Genomic DNA, 14,417 nt, shown 5'->3' on the forward strand with positions numbered 1-14,417 from the left:
GGATGGAACTTCATGATCACTATATTTAATCCTTTATGATTACTATATTTGTAATATATTTTGGTAAAAAAGAATAACAATAATGGTAATAATAAACACTGTCTAGACATCAGCGAGATATCTTGCCTGAGCTGCTTTCCCCACTTAGTTAGGAATATTGATTTTTACTATATATTTTTAACTAAGAAGTTTAAGAACATTTAAGAATATAATATTTAAGAATATTATACAAACATTAATAGTGGAGGGAAAATTCTAAAATGGACACCAGTCCTTTCATCAAGTGACACACTTCAAATATTTACAATTAAAAACAAGAAAGATGAGAATCCTCTAAATACATATCAAGACACATGCTTTGAAAATGATTTGAAAACATTTTCTGGATGCTGTATGAGCACCAAAGGTGGTATTCAGCAGGTTCTAACCAGTTCTGGAGAAACGGTAATGGAAATTTTGAGTAGTTTGAAGAACTGGTAAATACCACCTCTGACTGGCCCCGCCCCCACCTATTCTCTGCCTCCCCGATGGGAAGGAAATGGGGATTTTGTAGCAACTTCCCCAGGAGTGAGGAGGGAATGGAGATTTTACTGTATCCTTCCCCTGCCACGCCCACCAAGCCAAGCCACGTCCACCAAGAAACGCCCACAGAACAGGCAGTAAAAAAATTTGAATCTCACCACTGATGAGAACAGCCCTACTCTGCTTCTAATTAAAGCAGCAATGTCTTTTTTTCCAGATTTTTGTGCCAGGTTGAAATGTGCAATAACTTTAAGAATTATTTGCAAAAACTGAGTTTGCACAGATAGTTAAAAATGAAAGCAAAGAAAAGCAGGGGGGAGAGAAATAGAAAGCCGGAAAATTTAGAGATTTAGAAATGAATCAATTCAATTTAGAGATTTAGAAATGAATCAATTCAATAAAGTATTCACATTCTTTGCAGAAACCTGAAAAAAGGTGTCTGCTTTAACAAGAGAACCGATGCACAAAAGGTCCAAAGCACTATTAAATTAGCAATGCAAACTCCCAGTATTTTATTGAATCTCTCACATATGGGTGCATAAACATTCAGCTTCTTAACTACTATTCTCTGCTGCCATTTCCTCTTTTAATTTCCCACCCAATGCACAAAATAAGTAAATAATCATGCAAAAGATAAGATATTTACTGGCTAGTTTTGATGGGCACTGGTTGTTAAAACTCATCTTCTAGGAATTCTGGACATGCATTGCATGTTTTGGAGACAAATTAATTTACCATTAATTTATAGTAGCCTCTTATTCCTTCTTTAGTGAAGAAACAAGAGGCTGCTATGCATCTCTATTACCTCATCTATTTGTTCATGGATTTTCTCTTTGGTTTCGCTATCATCTGCTTGCTTCTCTTTTTCTTCATCGTTGGGTGATTTCTTCTCATTTTGATTGTCAACTCCTATATTGTCATCTTTTGCCACTAATTCGGAATCTCCCTAAATAATTCAAGAAAAATATCCATGTTACCACCAATTTACACATAATTCTCATTATTTAACTTGTTTTGAGAAACATGGTTACCTCTTTTATGAATATAGCTATTTAATTAAAAACAATTCCCTATTTTAACAGAATGCATTTGTTCTGCTTTCTCAACAGCAAACAGAGCTAAACTAATAAAATATGCTATCATAGAACAATCTGAACTTTTGAGCTAAATAAAAGTAGATTTATTACATCCCACTCAGACTGTTTTAAAAAGAAAGCTCAAAATAATTTCTTAAAATATTAATGCATACTCCATTACAAAATAAGGTAAAAGCTATATAATAAACCGAGTAAGATTTTTTTTTTTTTTTTTTTTAAATCAAAATTGAAAAAGCCTCAAAATCTTTTCTGAGGAAATAAAAAGCCCTTCAAAAGTTCCAATATAAGAAATAGACTAATTGGAGTTTACTCTTTACTTTGCTTAGTGTATTACATTCTGTGCAAAGTAATTACAGTGAAGAATAGCTCTTTGGATAAATCCCACATACTGAGAGAAGTCAATCATGTGCTGAAGACATTCACCATTAGGGTAAATGGAACAGCTTCTTCTAGCAGACGTTCTTGGGAGTGATCAGGTATTAACATCAAATATTCTGATAATGAAAGCTGCCATTCCTTTCATTGTCTAATCTCCATTTGAAATGAAGTTTTGGCATCCATTGCTATTATTTTGCAAAGTTTAATTCACTGTATGAAAAAGCACTTCCTTTTATGTGGCCTGAATTTAAAAAAATAGCTTGAAAGGAATTGAATTCTATGTAGAGTTAAAGGTTTCCTCCATTTAGTCATGTCCGACTCTAGGGGGCAGTACTCACTTCCGTTTCTTAGTCAAGGAAGCCAGCGTTGTCTGAAGATATTTCTGTGTTCATGTGACCAGCATGACTATACGCTGAGGCACCTGAAAGACTGTTACCTTCCCATTGGAAGTGGTACCTATTTATCTCCTTGCCTTTGCATGCTTTTGAACTGCTAGATGTGCAGGATATGGGTCAAATAATGAGAGCTCACCCTGTTTGGTCTTGAAACTGGGCTGTCAGCTCTCCAGCTAAGAAGTTTAGCATCTTTAACTGCTGATTCATCACACCCCCTTTTCTATGTACTATCATACATTTTATATAATTAATCAATGGTGCAACTCTTAACTCCTTCAAACATTATGTTCATTTAAAATTTTACCTCATCCATCCCTGGTCCAGTTTCTGTTTTCCCATCTTCTTCCTCCTCCTCCTCCTCCTCCTCTTCTTCTTCCTCATCATCATCTCCCCAAAGCCTCTCGTCCAATTTGTCAGCATCTCCATCTCCAAGATTTCCCATCTGCTTATCCAAGTCTTCATCTTCATCAGACTTGTCATCCTCTTCTATACAAGGTAACATAAATAAAGCTCAATGTTAATCTTCAAAGAAGGAACTACCATAATTATAAAGATGAAGCATTATGGGTCTGGAGACAGACTGGAGTTCAATAGGAGATCATATAGTTTTCAACTGAATAAATGGACTAATGGTTTAACTTGATGTATAGGCAATTTCTTGTATATAAAGTACATTTACACTGGGATATATGAAAGTTCTCATCCCATGGGCAAAATTAATTTCTACAGCAATGGGAATATTTACGCTTTTTAGTTAGTCTACGTGAATGAGATTTAAGATTTTAAAAAATCTTAAATGTATAGTCCTTTAAAGTATTGATAGAATATTAAAAACCTTATTTTTTTAATTTGTGGCTTTGTCATACTACCTAAGTGTGCTAAAGTTCACTCATTCATTATTGTAATATATTGCTGAGTAGGAATGATAAACACTGCACTTAATTTGATCTTCCAATGAAAACTTTTGCTTTTTAATTAGAACAGCTACTAAATACACCATATTTTCTTTCTTAAATACTTGGAAAAGACCAACAAAATTGCCACTGTTGTGTAAAAACCGCAATCTGTGGACTTCAAAATCCTATTGAATTCTTGGTCCTCTTGGTCTGAAAATCTTTATTCCAAGTATACAAAGAGATCAACAAGAAGGGAAGGAAGGTTTCGTTTAGAGCTTGGATTTGCTTAATTTTGTCACAGGAAACTACTGAGGGTCAAATTTAAGTTAATTCCGTATTGGTACATTTAGTTCTATCAAATTCCAACTTCAGTAACAAAAAAAATCTCAAAAGTGTTTCAGTGTTACCAAAAGATTTTCCTAATAATATTACACAGGAATGGGAAGCCTGCCATCAGTATGTTCTATTAAATTCAAAGAAAAAGTTATTAAACTTTAGTATCACTTCCCAGTTGTGCGCTAAATTCCAGAGTTACTTTATATCAGGTCAGAAAGATGAAAAATATAGTGCAGAACACATACCTTCTTTTTCTTGATCCCCATCATATGTTTTCCCTTCAAAATCTTCAGACATTTCAATTGCATTATCCTCTCCTTCAATATCCGGTTTCGAATCGGGATCTTCCTTTTCCTTTTCCTGACCTTTTTGGTAAGTATCTTCCACCTGGAATATTTAATCAAGCTTTAACAGGGTGTCCTCTTTGAAGTAGCATGAATTCCTCTTGCTCCTTCCTCAACTTTCAGCAAGATAATTTTAGCACTCCCTCTCCCCTCAAGAATGCCTAATTTATTTTTATGGTAAATTTCCTTAAAAACTGAAGTAGAGTATTAAAGGGAATGAAGTAACTTTGAAACCCATACATGTACAAAAATAATGCAGGGATTCCTGCATTATTCCATGCATCAACTGTTCCTTAACATTCCATGCATTAACCTTTCCTTTACAACAGTGGTTCCCAAACTTGGCAACTTTAAGACTTGTGGACTTCAACTCCCAGAATCCTCCAGCCAGCAGAGCAGAGCTGGCTGGAGAATTCTGGGAGTTGAAGTCCACAAGTCTTAAAAGTTGCCAAGTTTGGGAACCACTGCTTTACAAATACAACACGACCTTGGGTATGGCCTTTGTGGCTATACACATTTGTTGCTTTATTCCAAACTAGACCAATCATTCCTGGCAGAAGCGGTTTGATGGTGGCTGGTATGGCAAAAAGCCAAGGAGGTCAATTGCAGTGACTAAGGAGAAGCAGGTCAGATGTTGGCGTATACCATACTGGAAGACTGGTCCTGCCAAGGCCATTATCATAAAGAATAAATGCCTAGGCCAGGATATTGGTAGTAGCAGGGGCTGAGGAAAGGGATGGCACTGGGAAGATTAAGGGGGCAGTAAGCCGTATGAAATGCCAGGCTGGGGCAGCAATTGCAGAAGTGATTGAGGAAAAGGAAGCGCTGAGGGAAGTGCTTGGAGGATTGGGGAAGTGTGTGCTATTTGTGATATGGTGTGCTGGGATACCTCTGACGTTAGTGGCCTTGCCTTAATTACCTCAGAAAATTGCTCTGTTGTTGTTTTGGATGTTGTAATACCAAAAATTTGGGACCAACTCAGAGCTTCCAAATTTTGTTTCTGCTGAACTTTTGACATGTTTTCCATTTTGTGGACATCCTTATGCAATGCTGTTTGTTCACCATCAAAAAGTATAAGCACTTTTTCATCTTTCCCATAAATACTAAAACCCTAGCATTCATTTGCTTTGTATAGATTATAAACAGACACATCAAACCTTACCTGGTCTTCATTTTCTATCTTGTCACTAACATCTTTTTTGCCTTCCCCTTCTCCAATGCCCCCATCTTCATAATCATGGAATTCTGTTCCTCCTTGTCCCCCATCCTCAATGATTTCTTTTGGTAAACAGAAACCCTAATAATAAAAAAACACTCAGCTGAACCAAGGATAGCAGTCATTAAAATGAACACTGAGTCCCACCATTTTAAGTTTTCTTTTGTTTGGGGGCAAAGTTTTTGTAAGCTTTCTCCCAAGGACAGGAAAATCTACTTCAGCAAAAATCCACTAAGGGTCAGTTACTTATTAACATGTAAATAGTCTTTTTTATTCATATCAGAATCAGATTGCCAAAAGAAAGCCAAAATGATATCTTTTTTTTTTTTCAAAAAGTAGGCAGTTGACTTAATATTCCAGAAAAAAAATATTACAAAGTAAAAATCTTTTTTTGGGTGGTGGGGAATAAAAGGCAAGTAATACAGGTAAGTTCTCACAATGACATTTACTTTCTACTTCTTACCTTCTGTGCAATTTCCGTAAATATGTTTGTCAAGACAAAAAGCAATTTTGCAGTGCTCCTATGTGTGGCCAAGGAAACCGTGAGATAGAAAAGGACAATATTCGAATATTTGCAAAGAATTGGCATTAGCCGTACCAGCAAATGGCAGGCCTGATTAAAAAGCTGAAGAAATAAAAGAAAAATAATGTCAATTAATTATGGAATAATTACATTAAGCATTTACATATTAGTTAGTTTCACTGTCTGTAATATTTTTTAGCAATTTCAGAAAAATATTTTTTATTCTTACATACAGGCAAGATGAAGAAACAAGCTTAACATTATGTTTAACATCTTTCCCACGAGATATATTTCAGCCGAAAAATATCACCTTGCATTTGTATGCAGTGTAGTCCTCGCCATAAGTTTTCAATTCCACCAAGAGTTCAGAAATGACTGAAATTATTTTTTGTATATGCAGAGAATTTACATCGGAACAAATTTCTTCATCTAAGAGTTTAGTTAAATGCCCTGTCTGTAGTCCATCAACTGAAGATTCTTCCCCTGGAATAACAAATATAAAAAGCAATTATCAAAAATGCATTCCAATTGAGCTCATGAATATGTCCTATATATTGTCGGTTCTCATTTTTTAAAATTATTGTGTATACAGCAAGAAAAATGCATTTGACATAACACTTGCTTTCAAAACAAAACAAGTGAAAGAATGTTCAGTCTTACCATCTTCCTTTGGGAATATCTCGTTGTCTTTTCTTCTTTCAACCAAACACTGGACAGAACTCAAGACAACGTGGATTGCAAGTTCTATTTCTTCCGAGAAGTGTTCTACAAATCCATCATTGGATGTTTCGTCGTCTATAGAAATGTCATTGAAAAATTAAATGGGGAAGATTTTTAGTTTTACAACGAAGAGATGGATGGATAAATGTGTGCACGATGCTTGATTCCATAGTGTCTAGCTATCTACTTACTTAAATAAATGCTACTGCCCTAATTTTCTCCTTATTTGAGGATCTGAAGTATCAAAATTCTCCCTCCATTAAAATTGGGATCGATACTATTGTACATTATAGAGAAAGTTGTTGTTCGTTCTTCAGAATTAAACCAGAGATTCCCTTTCAGGGATGTAATACAGGAGTGACTGGTAGCAAAGTCAACAATTTCATTATTTCAAATAAAATTTCTGCACATACAGGTAGTCCTCAACTTACTTCAGCCCAAAATTTCTACTGTTACGTGAGACATTTGTTAAGTGAGCTTTGCCCCATTTTACGACCTTTTCTGCCTCAGGTGTTAAGGGAATCATTGTAGTTGATAAGTTAGTAATTTAGGTCCTAAGTGAATCTGGCTTCCCCATTGACTTGGTTTGTTGGAAGGTCGCAAAAGGAGATCACATGGCCTTGGGACACAGCAGCAGCGTCATAAATATGAACCAGTTGCCAAGCATCTCACATGACCATGGGAATGTGGCAAAGGTCACAACAGTAAATAACTGTCATAAGTCCCTTCCCCCCTCAGTGCTGTTGTAACTTTAAACAGTCACTAAATGAACTGTTGTATGTTGGGGATCACCTGTAGTTGAAAGTTTAATCACTTACAAACTACATAGCCTTCCCTTCAGTCTCACAGTAAGTTAAAAGTAGCCAGAGGTGGGCAAACAGAGAGACACTTTCCATAAGCCCTAAATCTTATTCAAACAATTCTAGTATAACCTCTCCCAGGATGGGAAAATCCATTTAGCCCCAGTGATACATTTGTGACCTCAAAGGTTAAGTCTAGAAGAGCCAAGAGATAATCAATACAGCAGTAACTCAAGTAAGCTTGTCTTTGCTTTTTAGGTTGATTCCTTCTTTATTTTTGCTTTCCAGAAGGTCCACTACTCAGACAATCTGCTTCCAAATAGAGGTAGTCCTTGACTTATGGCCACAATTGAGTTTCACACCCCCGAGCTAGGCTACCAGCCTAGCACTGAATACCTCTTTGAAATATGATGGACTCTGATTGTAGGAGTAAGTTAGCTTTCCTGTAGGCACAACCTCTAGAAAAGGTATAATCCTACTAAGCCAATTACATGCAGCTTGCAAACAAATGCAACCCTCCTTTTTTGTCCCAGTTTGATAGGATGCATCTCACTTACCAAGAATGGAAAAGAGTCTCAGAAGACACCTGTTTTATTCTGTCCACGTCTGATTTGAGCCCAATTGTTAAGTGAGTTTTGCCCCTTTTTATGACCTTTCTTGTCACATTTGCTAAGTGAATCACTGCAGTTAGGAACTCGGTTGTTAAGTGAATCTGGCTTCACTATTGATTTTGCTTGACAGAAGGTCGCAAAAGGGGATAACATGATCTCAGGACACTGCAAAGGTCATAAATTATCAACCGGTTGGCAATAGTCTGAATTTTGATCACACGATCACAGGGATGTTGTAAAAGTCATAACTGTGAAAAACGGTCATAAGTCACTTGTTCCGTGCCGCTGTAACTTTGAAGAGTCACTAAATGAACTGTTGTAAGTGGAGGGCTACCAGTACTGCTGAAGTACAACAATGGCTTAAGCCAGTGGTTCCCAAACTTGGCAACTTTAAGACTTGTGGACTTCAACTCCCAGAATTCTCCAGCCAGGCTGGAGAATTCTGGGAGTTGAAGTCCACAAGTCTTAAAGTTGCCAAGTTTGGGAACCACTGGCTTAAGGGAACAGTAAATGTCCTAGATTCCAGTCCTTTATATTTTCACTTACAAAAAGCCCATTTCTAGAAAGAAGAACAGTTTAACATTGTGACCACTGGATATCAAGCATAAAGCAACGCTTAGGAACATAAAAAGTAATGATGTAGTTAATCCTACAGGCAAACAGAGAACGATATTAAATCAATAAAGCCCCTGCATTATTGAACAGAAGAAGGAGAGAGAATCATGTTTACCTTCACAGTGTGAAATTGAACTGAAGAGCTGTGTCTTCCAGATAGCAAAATCATCCACACTGCTATTAATTTCTCCTTGGATGTATATGAGACTCCTGATTAATGCCATCTGTGATCCAATTTGATTGACCTGAGAATCGGGTGGTGTAAACAACAGCTCAATATCTTGCAGCTGGGTTGAAACCTTCAGCAAATAATCCACTCCTGAAGAGCACACTTCAAAGCTTTTCCTGAGAAAAAAACATTGAAAGGGACATTTGAAACTAAATACAAACTGCATCAATAAACATGGAGTGGTTCCTGTTGCACTTATGAGTGACTTGACATTAGAAATACAATACACACATACACATTTACAGTAGCAAAACAGGCCAGATTTAAGTACTTTGCGGGTCAGATCTGGCCCGTGGGCCTTGAGTTTCACACCCCTGAGCTAGGCTACCAGCCTAGCACTGAATACCTCTTTGAAATATGATGGACTCTGATTGTAGGAGTAAGTTAGCTTTCCTGTAGGCACAACCTCTAGAAAAGGTATAATCCTACTGAGGCAATTACATGCAGCTTGCAAACAAACGCAACCCTCCTTTTTTGTCCCAGTTTGATAGGATGCATCTCACTTACCAAGAATGGAAAAGAGTCTCAGAAGACACCTGTTTTATTCTGTCCACGTCTGATTTTACTGCCTTCACCTCTACTAGCATCTCTTTCACCTTGGAAGCCAGCTGCTGATATATCGTATCCTGCTTTCGCATCCTGCATGCGGCAGGCAGCTGTTCTGGACTCACTGGAGTGAGATACTGTAGCTCTGACGGATCCAGTTCTGGAAGTGACTTTAGAATAGTGGAAGAATTCAATTCCACCCCTTCAGATTTCATTTCTGTCCTAGGGGTATTCAAAGTCTGGTCTTCTGGACAGCATTCTATAAACCAAGACAGCTGTTCTAGAAGCACTACACACTGCATGGAAAGATACTGCAATCTGTCAATCCACTGCTGAACACCTTCTTGGGGAGGGAAAACCACTTCGTATTCATTTCCAGGAGATAGCCTGGCATCAATCTCTTGTATACAGCTTAGCTGATTCCTGTTCAAGAGATTCACATAAGTAATAAACAGATTTATTGGTAATTAAAATGCAATTATTACAATTCTACTTGATATTTCACCATCCTGTAACAGAGCTATTTTTCTTCTGAATTTGTTTTCCAACACACCCAGGAAGCCTGCGGATTTGTGTATTCAAGCTTTCCTCAACTGGTACCTTCAACCAGACAAAGCAGGGAATTGTCATATTCTTCCTCAATATAGACTGAGGAAGGCCTGATTAATGAGAGGGATAATAATGGCAACCTCAGGTGAGCAATACTGTCCCCAAAGAATGACAACCTCATTTCTGTTCAATTTTCTTTAGACAGGCTTACAGTGGGAAAAAGAAAATCCTGCTATGAAAAAAAATTACCTGAAAATTAGACCAATTCAGCAATTATTTTAAGTAACTCCAAAGTATGAGAAAATCAAATCTTTCAAAAACTGAAAGAAGTAATTGTGTGCCCCATGCAAAATCTCCATAAAATTAATGATTTAATTGGGCTTAGAGATGGGGCATGCATAACTATATGATTTACCAATTAAGCAATTACATTTTATTTTTTGTATCACAGGGCTCTCAAACTCTGTGGTACTGTATTGTATTGTATTGTATTATTTGTATGCCGCCCTTCTCCGGGAGGACTCAGGGCGGCGAACAATTCAAGGGGGAAAAAGGGGAACACAAAAAACAAAATACAAATAATACATGTATGCACAACCATACATGTCGAGAGGGGAGGGAACTCATCACCCCCAGGCCTGCCGGCAAAGCCAGGTTTTGACGGCTTTTTGGAAGGCCTGGAGAGAGGTGAGGGTCCGAATCCCTGTGGGGAGTTCATTCCAAAGGGCCGGAGCTGCCACAGAGAAGGCCCTCCCCCGGGTAATAGCCAGGTGGCATTGGCTGGTAGATGGCACCCGGAGGAGGCTAACCCTGTGAGATCTAATGGGTCTGTGGGAGGTAATTGGCAGCAGGTGGTCTCTCAAGACTTCCATCACCCAGTGAGGTTTCCTCAGGCAGAGTGAGAATACTGTCAAACGTTGTTCCCCACTTTGTCTGGGCCGAGCTACAGCATGGGCAAAATGGCAAGCAAAGCCCAGGATGAGTTTTAAACCACCTCCCCAATGACCTCAGCAAACCTGATTTTTTTTAAAAAAAAATCACGCGGATCATTCAGGCTCTTGGCAACCAGTACCATTTGTAATAGTTACAGCCCCCACCCATGTCACATGATTTAACATTTGTAACCTCGACAGCCAGCTTCCGACACTGTAAGTTGGCACGATCAACTGATGTTGCATTTTATGACCATGTAACTTAGCGATATTTTTGGTCTCAACTGCAGTTGCTAAGTGAAGATTACCTGTATACAATTCTACAAAAGGATCTTCTTAGTTTGAATGAATAAGTTTGGAACATATATATATAGAGAGAGAGAGAGAAAGAAAAAGGAAATACAATACCTCAGGAAAACCCACTGTTCTGTTAAGGCAGTGAGAGACTTCCTCTGCTTGACAAGCATCTTCATGAGGTGTGCAGTGAATCCTTTACATCGCTCAACCGTACTTACTCCAATCTCCTATAGAAAAAGATAGCAACTCTCATCCTTCTGTGTATCAAAACAGACTCCTCTAATGATAGCTCTAAGATGCTTGGAGTTATAGGCTACATAGTCAATTATTTAGATATGATTTTGCACATTGTTTTTAATTTCCCTTCAGGTACTTTTGAGATATGCATAAAATTACACTGCAAATTTATTCCATACCTAAATTAGAGTGACTAATTAATCATTCTGAAATCCATTATTAAAGGCAGTCAAGCGCTAAAGATAAGTAATGAAATGGTATATAGTTATTCAACTTTCATTTCTTCACTTAATTGCCACATAATTTCACAATAGTTTTGTCTCTATGGTGCACTCCAGTATGTTAAATTGTAACATTCAATGTCCTCAATCAATAGCAGTCAAAGGCTGGGGATGATGGCAGTCATAGCCAAACCACCAAGATTTTGCCATATAGGGGAAGAATAGTCAACAACTAAAGGACACACACTCTAAAAAAGTGTCCATCTGTATAAGGGAACATCAAGTCTTAGAATGAGTGGTGCTATCTCACCTATTGAAGAATTAAAAAGAAGTAAAACGTCTGGTTTTGCTTGCTTTATTTACCGTATTTATCGGCGTATAACACGCACCGGCGTATAACACGCACCCCCCATTTTAACACAAAAATTTGAGTAAAAATTTTTTTCATTAAAAATAAATGACTTGGAAGCTCGGAACTTAATGTTGGATTAAAATTTATAACATTAGAACATGAATTATAACATTAACTCCTCTTAAAAGGCAAACTTTCTTCTCTTCCTTCCTTTCTCATTCCATCCTCTCTTCTTTCCTCACTCACTCCCTTCCTCCTTTTCTCTTCCTTCCTCCTTCCATTCTTTCAACTTCCTTTCTTTTACCTATCTATCTTTTCTGTCTTTCTGCTCTTTCCATTTCTCTCTTCCTCTTCGCTTCTGTTTCTTCCTCCTTCCATCCTTTCACCTTCCCTCCTTCCTATTTCTTCCTTCCTTCTGCCTATCTACCTTCACCTTTGTCTTTCTGCTCTTTCCCTGTCTTCCTCTTTCCTCCCTCCCTTCTTTCCTTTCTAGTTCCATCTTTTCTTCTTTCCTCTCTCCCTCCCTTTTTCTTTCTTCCTTCCTTCCTCCTTCCTCTTGCCTATCAACTTCATCCTCCTCGTCTTTCTGCTCTTTCCCTCTCTTTCCCTTTTCTTCCCACTTCCTTCCCTCTTTTCTCCCTCCCTTCTTCTTTTTCTTCCTTTCTTCTTCCATCTTCCTCCTTCTTTCCATCTTTTCTCCTTCCATCTTCTCCCCCCTCCCTTCTTTTCCTTCCCCCTCCCTCCTTCCTTCCTCTCCTTCCCACTCTCTCCTTGGGAGGGGTTGGGGTTGGGGGTGGCAGCAGAGACCAAATAAAGTCAGAAAATCTTATTAAAACTTTCCTATTTGTTGGATTGCCTTGCTGCGAACTTATAAACCAAATCAGGGAAACATTTTGCAACCGAGCCTGCTGCAAGGAGAGGCAGTCCTGCCCCAGTTTTGCAAGGAATGAGAAACGGTGCTTTAAACCGAAGCAACTGCAAGGAACCGCAGACAGGGAAAGAAAGAAAGAAAGATCCTTGTAGCACAAAACCCACCTTTGCATGGTTGTGAGAACATAAACAAACAAAAAAAAAAAGCACAGCGTCCCTCCGCCCTCTGAATAGGACTCAGCATGACTCCGAGCCGGGCAGGGAGATAAGCACCTTCATTTGCATTCTCTGAGACCGTGATGCTTTGCAAGGAACATTTCCCCGGGCTTTTTGGAGATTTTTCCTTTCGTGCTTAAATAAAAAGAACGGGACTTCTTTAAAACGCCACAGCTCTTTCAGCCTAACAAAAATGCAATCTCTTCCTTCGTCCTTCTCCGTCACTAACAGCTGGGGGCTCAGAAATCGGAGTGAAAAGTCAGTCCTCCATCTCTTCCCTCTTCCCGGATTCACTCCGAAGTTTTAAATCTTCCTTCTGTGCATAAACACTCCCTCCCTCTCCCCCTCCCTCTCCCTGTATCTGTTTGTCTCTCACTCTCTGTGTGGCTCTTTACCTCTATCTCCCCCCCTCCCTCTCTCTGTCTCTCTTGTCATTCTTTGTGTGTGTCTGTCTCTCTCTCTGTCTCTCCTCCCTCCTTGTGTGTGTGTGTATGTGTGTGGGGGATCCCTGCCACCGCGGATGGGCTCCGGACTAGTGGAGCCTCCTCTTCCTCCTTTTTAACCAGGCGATCTTTGGCTGCTACACAATCCCAAGGTTTGCAGCGCTTCAGAGAAAGAAGGCATGCGAGAAAGCCCCCCCCCCCCATCCCCGCTGCCTGAACATTTGAATGAAGGAGGCTGCAGGCTCCTTTGTCCTTGGTTATGCAATTTTCTTTCGTTCTCTGCTGCCCGAACGAGTGAATAAGGCAGAGGGAGAATGAAAGGAGATTGCGTCCCTTCTGTCTCCCAGTTGCTCAGAAAAGCAACTGTGGGAAGGTCAAAGTATCCATGGAGAGCGAGGCTGCTGCCAGCCGTTTCACCTTCAAGGTGAAACGGCTGGCAGCAGCCTCGCTCTCCTGCGGCCAGCGTCCGTTTCAGTAGGGAAGAAAACTTCCTTTCGCCTTCCCGGGCTTCTGCCACCCGGCAGAAGCCCCGGGACCCAGTCAAATTCGCTGCGCAAGGTGAAACGGCTGGCAGCAGCCTCGCTCTCCTGCGGCCAGCGTCCGTTTCAGTAGGGAAGAAAACTTCCTTTCGCCTTCCCGGGCTTCTGCCACCCGGCAGAAGCCCCGGGACCCAGTCAAATTCGCTGCGCAAGGTGAAACGGCTGGCAGCAGCCTCGCTCTCCTGCTGCGGCTTCTGTTTCAGTAGGGAAGAAAACTTCCTTTCGCCTTCCCGGGCTTCTGCCGCCCGGCAGAAGCCCCGGGACCCAGTCAAATTCGCTGCGCAAGGTGAAACAGCCGGCAGCAGCCTCGCTCTCCTGCTGCGGCTTCTGTTTCAGTAGGGAAGAAAACTTCCTTTCATGGGCGCCGGTGAATCAGCTGGAGCAGGCAGTTTGGGACCCGGCGTATCGGCGTATAACACGCAGGCAGGGTTTAAGCTTGCAATTTTAGTTTTAAAACTGCGTGTTATACGCCGATAAATACGGTATTACTTTTTACCTCTCCATTTTCCTTGGTGAGTTCAAGGCAGTGGTGA

At 39.7% G+C, this 14,417-nt stretch overlaps 1 protein-coding gene across 1 annotated transcript in view; it reads right to left on the bottom strand.

Moving 5' to 3' along the window:
- The window catches only part of MDN1 (midasin AAA ATPase 1), a 121,958-nt gene that overhangs the window by 18,659 nt on the left and 88,882 nt on the right, over nt 1-14,417 (bottom strand). Inside the window, exons 78-87 of the mRNA XM_032214966.1 lie at nt 11,118-11,233; nt 9,190-9,651; nt 8,569-8,798; nt 6,368-6,502; nt 6,018-6,190; nt 5,648-5,809; nt 5,131-5,265; nt 3,870-4,011; nt 2,697-2,878; nt 1,328-1,468 (exon numbers count right to left, since the gene is read on the bottom strand). Of these exons, the coding sequence (XP_032070857.1) occupies nt 1,328-1,468; nt 2,697-2,878; nt 3,870-4,011; nt 5,131-5,265; nt 5,648-5,809; nt 6,018-6,190; nt 6,368-6,502; nt 8,569-8,798; nt 9,190-9,651; nt 11,118-11,233 (1,878 nt within the window). The remainder of the gene's footprint in view (nt 1-1,327; nt 1,469-2,696; nt 2,879-3,869; nt 4,012-5,130; nt 5,266-5,647; nt 5,810-6,017; nt 6,191-6,367; nt 6,503-8,568; nt 8,799-9,189; nt 9,652-11,117; nt 11,234-14,417) is intronic.

This window comes from Thamnophis elegans, chromosome 4, assembly GCF_009769535.1.
Source record: "Thamnophis elegans isolate rThaEle1 chromosome 4, rThaEle1.pri, whole genome shotgun sequence".
Lineage (NCBI taxonomy): Eukaryota > Metazoa > Chordata > Lepidosauria > Squamata > Colubridae > Thamnophis > Thamnophis elegans.